We start from the raw sequence: 10,629 nt of genomic DNA, 5'->3' as shown, positions 1-10,629 counted from the left end.
CATCACACAGCGTGGGCTGCTTTCACTTTCACTGTTGGTGGATTCCGCATTCTTGAATTAAACAAAGTGGGGGAAAAAAAGGAAACTTAGAAACTAAAGTTTGTATTTGTTACTTTTATTTCGAAACCCGGAAGCTGGAGTTTTCTTATTCTTCAGTCGTAGACCGATTCTGACCAACGACTCTGACACACTTCGCGTTTCTCACAGGTACCCTACTCCAACTTAGGCCATTCTCGAACACGTTTACACCTGACTTTGTGCGTAAGAGGATAGCCCTCTGCCAGGCCCCGTTTTCCGCGTTTTTTTTATTATTTATTTCCGTGTAAACGGCTGTCTTGATATAAAAACACTGATGGTCGATAATTTTGCCCTGCGTTGAGGGACCAGGGAGAACTGCAAAGGATTTATAAAGTTATCTGAGAGCTCACCATCTATCCAGCGACATGGCTCGACCGCGGCCGCGGGAATACAGGGCAGGAGACCTGGTTTTCGCTAAGATGAAGGGGTACCCGCACTGGCCGGCGAGGGTGAGTCTGGGATGCGGCCGGGCTGGGAGCGCGAGGAGGCGGGGTTGATTTATACAATACAACCGCTGCTTCGCTGTGGAGGGAACAGGAGGGATGCTATGGAGACTCCGCTTCACAGCCGCGCATTTATGTTACTGTGACCTAAACACTGATTGAGTAAATAGCCATGTGAGAACGGGAAAATACGTAACATTCACCGGGCTCCATTTTCTCACTACCTGTCATGCTCCATTCTCTCTTGAGTTGTGACGCAATTTTTCGCGTTATTATTTTGAATGAGCTAGTTCAGCGTGGGTTTTTTCGTTTGAGCTTATGTGTGCTAATATTTGCTGTCCCACACAGAATAAATGTTCCAGCAGTTGACCCCAGGTAACCCACAGCTATCGTGTTTTAAGTAAATGCTGCTTTACGCTGCAGACAGGGTATGGCCTAAAATATATGGTCCACATGGGCTATCGTGTTATGAGTGGCTTTGGATTTCCACCGTGAAGTCCGTCAAACTCCCCCAACAACTTCATCTGAGAATCTTTCTGCTGCTTTACAAAGCCACCCTGACTCATTCACGTCTGTTTCACCATGTTTTATTGTCAATGAATAAGGCATGAATTCATAGTAGTCCCATACAAGCCTATAGTATTTAAGGCAACATGACAAACTTGGATTCTCAGCCTATGAGGAGTGTGGTGTAAATATTCAGTAACATTTTTGTCTCCTGTCCTTCAGATTGATGAGCTTCCTGAAGGAGCTGTCAAACCTCCCGCCAACAAATACCCCATCTTCTTCTTTGGGACACATGAAACGTACGCACCTTTCTCCCCTTTTTTAGAATAAAAGCTGATGCCATACCGATACAGCTGGGACAGCAGTTTTTCCTCTATAAGTAGGGCTGGTTATTGTTTGGATAGTGTTGATATCTCTGCCTGTGTGACACATATTTCTAGGTCAATATTCTTTGAGATTGAGATTGAAAGATCATTCTTGGCAGTATGTTTAAGTTTAATGTTTAGAGCGTATAACCACATCTTACAGCCTTCATCCTCATAATTCAAAAGTATGGCACTTTGAACATGGGATTACAGTCACATACCTTTTATCATACATCTAAATAACAGTCTTGACCTTTTTTTTACCATCAGCGGCATATGATAAACCTGTAAAAGTGTTTCATGATGAGCAAATATTAAGAGAATAATATAAATATGATCATATAATCAGTTAACAAGCCTATGAATGTGTACAAGCATACAATAGCAAATTTTAATACTTGACCATTTTTGGTGCTCAGTACATAGGTTTAAAATCCAGTTAATTTTCTGCAAAAATCTTCAACTTTAGGTATAAACTTCCACTTATTTAGTGAAACACCATGTGCTATTTGTAACTGCTTTAATAACAGTTGTAGTAAATGTGTCTGTCTTCCCTTTCTTTAGTGCGTTCTTGGGTCCAAAGGATCTTCTGCCCTACAAGGAGTATAAAGACAAATTTGGCAAGTCCAATAAGAGGAAAGGTTTCAACGAGGGCCTCTGGGAGATCGAGAACAACCCTGGAGTGAAGTTCACAGGCTATCAGGTCAGTTGGCAATCTGTTATGTCTGGGGGGAGAGAGATGGCAGACAGGCTTGTATCTCAACAAAGCAGCATTGTTTCCTTGCCAGTATTATAAGACTCAAGGGAAAGTGCTGTTCAAAGCAGACAGCATCTGAGGACGAAAGATGAATTTGTCTTAACTTAAAAGTGTCACATCCATAAATCAGGGGCGTTGGCGACTATGGAACAAATCATTTCTGCTTTTAGTTTTGTAAAATAAATGATGAGCGTTTTTTTTTTTTCTTTTCACACAGGCCATTCAGCCACAGAGCTCATCGGAAACAGAAGAAGGGGGAAACACTGCAGATGGCAGCAGCGAGGGTGAGGAGGGTGACTCTGGTGAGGAGGAAGATGACAAGGAAAAGCTGAAGGAAGACAAGACTGGATCCAAACGGAAAAAGACTGCCACCTCCAAGGTACTAGACTTCAGATGTGATCACTGAATGTGTGACAGTAATAACCAGTACCGATTTTATGAATTCACAGGCAATTTTTCAATCACTGCATGTGACATGAAGCCCGTCTGAGATATGGCATGAACAGTAGACGTCAGAGGCTGTGTATTATTTGTGGGAATGATGAAAAATCAGTCCACAGAGTATTAGACACATCAAGGCACATTTATAGTGTTTTTGGAATATTGAGAGCTGTGATATTTCTTGAAAGAGTTATTTTGGAATCTACAGTATGCTGGAGTGTAATGTGGGATGTACAAACAGGTTACACTGGTCCTGCAGCTCACTCAGCATGCTTCATCTCACTGTCTCCCGCTCCACTGTTGTGAATCTTTGTTGTATAGGTGTGATTTAACATCCAAATAAAGAAGACAGTCTAACAAACATCTTTTAAATTTTTAATTTGACAAAAAATACTGTGAATATTCTATAGTTTTCATATTGTCATTGTGCATGTTCCATCACTACCATGAACAGATACTAGTTTATTTTGACTCTATGTTCTTGTGTGTTTGACCTTTTCCTTTATTTTGAAAAAAAGAAAAAAAGATACAGTTAAAAGGATGAGCCTAAAAGGCAGAGAAGTGCCTCAGCGTGTTATTGGTGTATATGCCACTGCCTCTGTAAATGGAAGCAGGCTGTAAAAGTCACACACATTCTGCTCCTTACTTAGCAACTACGGTTGCCTAGCGACTGGTCTCCCTTACACGCGGCACATGTGGTGCATCCAGAGGAATGTGATGCTGCTGGGGAGCAGTGTGTATGTACACTGATGTGTGTATGTCCTGTCACATCATTTTATGGGGTGGTGTGGAGGGGGGCATTGCCCTTTAGCCCACACCCTCCTCTCATAGTTACCACAAGATACCATGTATGTGTGGGATATATAAACGATTATCTTATCTTATGATGTTTATAATAAAGATACTTTATCCTGTATTGTTGTTCCAGAATGATTAAACTAGAGACCTCAAAAAACATTTTCATCCGAATTAAGTTCAGTTCAGTTTTCTTTAAGAAAAAAAAATGTATCAAGGCACTTTACAGAACCCAGAGCCTGAAACTCCTATGGGGGGGGACACATCTGTTTGAAGGTGGCCTGCTTTTTAAGCCTGATTGGCCCAGGGGTCTCTGGAGGCAGCAGAACTGTCTGTCTGTCTGTCTCGGCACCTGTATTGAGAGGACAGAAGTGCTGCGACTTTGGTGTGGGGAAGACTTCAGGACCTCAACAAGGTTCTTGCAAACCATACAGCATACAGGACCTAGCTCAGGTTGTGTTTAGTAGCCTTCCTGGTTCCACTGCATTCAGTTTCATGCTTTTTTAAACTGTCTACCATACAGTAAGTTTGTCAGAGTTTTGACAGTGAAATACTAAATATGTAGAGAACTTTTTCAAGTAACTGATAATCAATTTAGAAGGAAAAGCTGGTTCACAATGTGAACTGTGCTGAGGAGACATTTGCGTCACGAATTTGTCAGATAACATCCTTCATACTTATCACGTGTGTAACAGTGTCTTTACAGGATGAGATTCCACTGGCATGTATCTGTATATTTGTGGTGTAGAGCAATGTGTCAGTGGCACCTCTCTAGCAGATATATTCCACTGGCAGTACTTCCATGTTGCCCATTTCAGGTGAGAGACGCACCTGAGATGGGATGCAGAGCACAGCACTGTATACAAATACTGTGAATTAGTGTCCATAGGTCCACTGAACATATGTTTCTGTGATTTATGGAACTGTTAATGAGGAGCACTATGCAAGTGTTTGTTTTAAAGCTGAAATGTTTAACTAATTGTGCTTAAGCAACCTGCTATTCTCTGTAATGCGCTGTATTTGAACTGCCTGTGCCGCGCCAATCTGTGATTTACCATTTTGTATTCTTTCATGCCCTAGTTTTAAGTAGGAACATTTCAAGTTGTTTTTCAAATCCCAGCTTTATAGGAATATCAAATGACACAAAATTGCTTAACTTAAATAAATATTTTAACACTGTATTTGTCTACATGAACTACACTGATAGAACAGCACTCTGTATGCAGCGGTCTTATTTTTAATAAAACTAAATTTAGAACATAACCCCCTTGAAACAATTAAACAATAATGTTTTATTTCCCTGATTCCCTCTTCGTTGTAACTTGTCCCCTCCCTTTATGAACGACCATTGCTGTTCTCGCTTGCTTTCTCTTGTCTGAGCGCCATGGAGTTGATTTTTTTACAGAAATCTAAATGCTGTGTCACCACTACTACTAGTCTGGAGTTCATATGAGAAATGGCTTAAGACTGCTTTGAATTTAAATTTGAATTTGAATTTGAATGGTCGTTGTCCACTGCTGGTTTATTCCTTGCAAACTATGAAGTCCTGCTACTGATCTTTGTATTAACCTGTAATATGTGTGAGTTGCAGAAATGTTCAAAGCTGTCGAGGATCTCATCTGGAGAGGATGACCTGAAGAAAGATGGAAAAGATGATGATCAGAAGAGCGGTTCAGAGGGTGGAGAGCAAGACAACAACATTATTCAAAATACCACAGACAGTAAGGTGAGATTTTTGTTGAGATGTTATTAGTGTTCTAATCTCTCTTAAAGTTTAGAGTACTGCAGGACATAGAAGCCATAACAAATGCACGTAGCCTATTCCGGTGCGAGTCATTTATATTAGTGTGCTCTGTAACAACGCCACCCAAATGCTAGTTGGCGATGCATCTTTTTTGCTAGTTGGGTTTTTGTTTCCACTTCCTGCTTCACTTTCAACAATGGTACTGAAACTCTTGCCGAAATGCCGCTGAAGACAAGTCATACAGATGTTTGTATCTCCAAACATCCTCAGTTAACCTTTCCCAATGTGTTTCATTTGTATTGATCCAAAACAATCAGTTTGAAAATTGCGGAGATGGAAAAGCAGCCGGAAATACTAAAACCAATCACAGCTCTTGCGGTCTGCACCACTGTGGCGCGTAGGGTGTGTGCTGTCGCCGTAGCTACACCGTAGTCAAAATGACCTAGAAGACTAACTGCCTATTATTCCTGCAGATTCACAGGATGGTAGAGGGAGATGTTCCATAACTCTCGATTTAATATTCATTCATTCATTCATCTCCTGTAACCGCTTATTCCTGTTAAGGCTCGCAGGGTCTGCTGTAGCCTATCCCAGCTGTCATCGGGCGAGAGGTGGGGTACACCCTGGACAGGTCTCCAGTCTATCACAGGGCTAACACAGAAAGACAGACAACCATTCACACTCACACCTACGGCCAATTTAGAATCACCAATTAACCTAACGAGCATGTCTGTGGATGGTGGGAGGAAGCTGGAGTACCCGGAGAGAACCCATGCAGACACAGGGAGAACATGCAAACTCCACACAGAAAGGCCCAGTCGGCCCATGGATTCGAACCCGGGACCTTCTCGCTGTGAGGCATCAGTGCTAACCACCTCACCACTGTGCCGCCCTCAATTTAATATTTATAGCCTAAAATATTCTAATATCCTAGGCCACCTGTAAATATTGTGAAGCAGTTTTGTGAGGCTTAATTTGATGTAAAGCTGAAGGACTGCTGAAAAGTGAAATAAGACATCTGTGAAAAGTGTTTGATAGGAAACTACTTTTGATTTAGTATTTTTAAGCTCTGTGGTATTCTGACTAGACTTAGAGTGACTTATACTGCTATTACTAACATTACTCATCATAACTGTGTGTTTTTCTCACTGTGCTCCCCAGAACCAGCTGCTCTTAGAAGAACGTTAAATGAAAAAAGCATGAACGGGAGATCCTTCTTTGCTTCTGTGATGTTGGAAAGGTGAACCTACCACATGATTTCTCATCCTCTCCGTCTACTCACTGCCATTGTCACTTCCACTTCTCGGTTGGATGTCCAGTATTTGTATGTATGAAAGATGCACCCTTACTGATACTGGTATCAGTCATGTCACCATGTGGATACCAGGGTAAGACTGGGCATTATGTCGCACAGTTTTTTCAGAACTTAAACTTAAGCCAGTGTCATCTTGAACTTTCTAAAACAGACAGAATGCTTGTAACTTTATACTGTTGAATAATTATAAGATATAGGATATTTAAAGGGGCATTAAGTACTTGTGAACATCCATTGGGATCCATTTGATAACATTAGCTGTGTTTATATGGAGAGTTTTGTCTACTCAAAGTAATAGCCCAGGCAGAATGAAATATTTTGAAATTGTAAGGTGTACCCCTTTGATAATTTGTTGATTTGATGATGTGAAGTAGTTGGCAGTCTGTGTGGGTGGCTCTGTTTTATTTTCCCGCAATATTATAACAGCAAAATGCCCGGTCTTGTTGACTCAGTTGTCACAGAGGTAAATGTGGAAGCATATTAATTGGACAGATTAAGTGGATAATAATATTCAAAAGAATAAAATGTATCAATATTCAGTATTATTTGAGAATAGAGTTGAGGTAGGCAGAGACAAATACCCTCAATGCTTTCTAAATGCTACCAGAAATGATCGTGTTGGCATGAGAATGTCTGTTTGGTAGAAACACTGGTATTATTGACAGGCCAGAGATTATCTGTTCTTTAGACAGTCCAGTATATTTTAATTGTAACGGAACTTTTTTTAAATGATGAATGTAACGGCATGTTAGCAGAAACGTCATGCTAGGGTAACGTGTTTGACAAATAAACAAACCTAAACAAAGAAGAGGAGGAATGTATCTTCTGTCAGTACGACAGCGTCCTCACGTTTAGGCTAATTCAGTGTCGTTCATTCATCTGTAGTTACTTATGAACCTGGCATTTATACAACTAACTGTGCATCTAATGGGAAATAACCAGGTTACAAGCGTGAAACATTCACATTTCATTAATTCATGAAGTCACGTTTTAGCTCAGATGCGAAGTACCTAGTTTTGCCTCTCTTAATGGCATTCAACCTAAATATCCTCAGAATTCCAATCACTTATCCAAGTAAAAGGTCTCTCCACAACCCTGGTATTTATGTATATCAATAATCCTGTCACTCCCAGCCGTGCTTATATTTCATGCGTATATGTCATGAAACAATAAAAAAGATGACTTACTCCCGCCTTAACTATTGAAAAGTGATTAATTGTATACATTGATTTGTTACAACATTGAAACCACCTGACTACTATTGTATAGGTCCACCTCTTGCTTCCAAAACAGCTCTGACATGATGAGGCAGGATGTTCCTTTGTTTTCTATTGATGTAGAAGTAGCTGGTGATCTGTGTAATTTTCTTGCCCCCTGTTCTGTAAGGTACAAGGTTGGGCTTCCATGGATCAGACTGTTTTTTCCAGCACATTTGTACAAATTCTGGGGACTTTGGAGACCAAGTCAGTACCTTGAACTCTTTGTCATGTTCTCCAAACAATTCTTGAACAATGTTTCCTGCTGTGGAGATGCCACTGCATCAGGGAACGCTATTGGTAGGAAGGGGTGAATGCAGTCTGAGTATGTGGGCTTCAAAGTACACATGTATGGCAGGAGGAAGGTTTCTCAGAGGAACGTTGTTTTGGTGATGCTCTGACTCAGTTGTCCCACTCTTTTCTCGATTTTGACCCTCATGGCCCCATTTTTCCTTTTAACACATCAACTTCAAGAATTTATGCTGCCTAATGTATCCCAAACATTGACCTGCGCCATTATAAAAAGATAACCAGTGTTATTGAAGTCTCTTGCCAGTTGTTTGAACGGTGTGGCTGAACGGTGTAGAGCATGTTCTTTTTACAGTATTTTTGGGAAATCTGTGTTACAATAAAAATACAGTATTGGTGCATCTCTGCTGGCTATGTAACACGACTCTATACCATTGTGTTGATGCATTTCACATTTAGGCCGGATCAACAGGCTTGTCTTCTCCCTGGTTCGTCATAACAACACACAGTGTAGATAGCCATCAAACAGCAGTTATACTAGTCATGCATACCGACTGTACCTATACTGTATTACTCATGATCACCTGTCAGTGTGTACAAATGCATTTAATAAGACCTTCATAAATATACTCTCTTGCTGTCCATGATAAACGTACGTTGGGTATTGCAGTGTACTGATCGCTCTAGTTGTAGCTTGAAACAGTTTTTTTACAAAGATAAATATGGGAGTGATGGAATATACAGTAACTGTCACACATTATCCATCACACTATATGTTACTCTTGTATGTAAACAGAAAAAAAAGATGAACGGAAATGCATAGGTAATTGTATGGAGTGTTGTGCACAACTGGGTTACACATTGTAACTCCTTATTAAATATATCTGTATATTTTACTTTTGTTGTAGAATATAGGACCAATATTCTACTTGTACTGCTCTAGACGACAGCTCATCTTTTATGGAACAGTGATACATATGTTCTTTTGTGTACAGTATCTGTGAAACTGATTTTTTTTTTTATATTGCTTTTTAGTGGCATGCTCTACTGTTGTATTCCAGATCTTTATTTTATGAAAGTGTCCATTAACTCTTAAGGTTAAAACCACACATTTGTTGGTATACAGTGGACTTGGAAAAAGATGAATACACAATCCACTTTCTTCTGTTGCTCTGATTTAATGTCCAAACCTGACAGCAATCTGAACAGCATTCATTTTTCTAAGGAAACAAAGCTATTGGTTGGTTTTAATCTGAAATATTTTGAGTAGCATATTTTACAGTTTTATCATTCATTCATTGAAATTGCCTAACCCACCATGGCCCAGTGACTACTCCGATTAATAAAATATCCCCCCTGAATACTATTATTTTAACTCTGTACCAGTTGCCTTTGCTTTGCTTCCACTCATAAGATATAAATATATTTATTTTTTAATTCTAGTGGATCCAGACACCTTCTGGATCTAAACTCATGTTTTTGATTGTTTATTTGTTTTTTAAAATGTCCTTCAAATCTTTGTCATGCTCATATTTGGAACACATTTTTGGATTTCAGAGTTTGTAATTTACTGTAAACCGTTTTTGCTGTTTATGGACAAGACTTTTACTAAATAAACTCATTGGAATGCAAAAGGAGGCTGTAATCCTCGTTACATATATACCACAAAACATAACTGCTGTGTAAGAGAAAAACTCCCAAGCTCCTTACCCTTAGTCCAACAAAAATACCAAGCTTGTTCCAAGTGATCAAATCAAAAACCTGTTGAATCAGATTCTTCCAGTCAGCTTGCTAATGCTGACGTCATGTACGGTTTACTACATTCTTATTCTCTTCTCATACAAAAAAAGTAATATTTTCTCTGTACATGGGCTAGACATCTCTTTTATAGGCTACTCCTGCAGTCGACGGTAGTTCATGTTGACCATCAAGTCAGAAATGAAACAATTTTTTTTGAGCATTATCCAACAAGGAATAGTTAAATTAAATTAACTAAAATAATATATTAGAAGGAATAGATAAAGCTGGGAGACTTCTGGAGTGGGTTAAGATAACTAAATTTACTACTACTACTGCTACTCAAAAATCTGTAATATGTGTTTATTGTGTTTGCTTTTTTTTGTTTGTGACAAGTCTGGGAGAAGGCGCTGACTTCATATATTTGGTTATATGAATGTGGAATTTTCCTAATGAAGACACATACAGTATTTTTGGCATTACACTTAAGCAGGTAAATACATTTTCCTTTATTTTATAACTATTACCTGTGATGTTTTACTTACTGTAAAATGTCCAAGGACCTTCCAGAGGGTTACACATAATGAGCATTCATAAAACAAATGAATTAAACTTTTTTGTTTTACAAAAAATATACATTCCCTATCAATAAGCATTCATTTTGATACAAATTAAACTACGAGTTGTTAGAATAAATATACTGAAATGACAAATGAGAGTTCCAAAAAAAGGTTGTTTTCCTTTCTGTTTAGAAAACATTTCCTGTGTTGATTTGTATATTTTCTGTAATTTCTATACCACTTACATAAAGGAGCATGTAGACTTCATTAGTTCTATCCTACCATTAGGTACAGCTTAGAAAATCAAATTATGTTCTTTAAACGTTACTGGAAACGCCTTCTCACTTCTCCAATCTGTCTCCATGGTCTGCACAGTCCTGCG

The 10,629-nt window shown here is 39.2% G+C and overlaps 1 protein-coding gene across 1 annotated transcript; it reads left to right on the top strand.

Annotated features, from left to right (window-relative positions):
* Positions 1-316: 316 nt before the first annotated feature.
* On the top strand, positions 317-10,357 carry hdgfl3 (HDGF like 3). Its single transcript, XM_084541468.1, has 6 exons — positions 317-527; positions 1,251-1,327; positions 1,958-2,096; positions 2,368-2,529; positions 4,978-5,112; positions 6,292-10,357. The coding sequence occupies exons 1-6, from the start codon at positions 444-446 to the stop codon at positions 6,316-6,318; spliced, it is 624 nt and encodes a 207-aa protein (XP_084397594.1). The 5' UTR covers positions 317-443; the 3' UTR covers positions 6,319-10,357.
* Positions 10,358-10,629: the final 272 nt, after the last annotated feature.

The sequence above is a fragment of the Chelon labrosus genome, assembly GCF_963514085.1.
Source record: "Chelon labrosus genome assembly, chromosome: 3".
Classification (NCBI taxonomy): domain Eukaryota; kingdom Metazoa; phylum Chordata; class Actinopteri; order Mugiliformes; family Mugilidae; genus Chelon; species Chelon labrosus.
The sequence above is the reverse complement of the archived record's forward strand: the minus strand, read 5'-3'. Positions and strand labels throughout refer to the sequence as shown.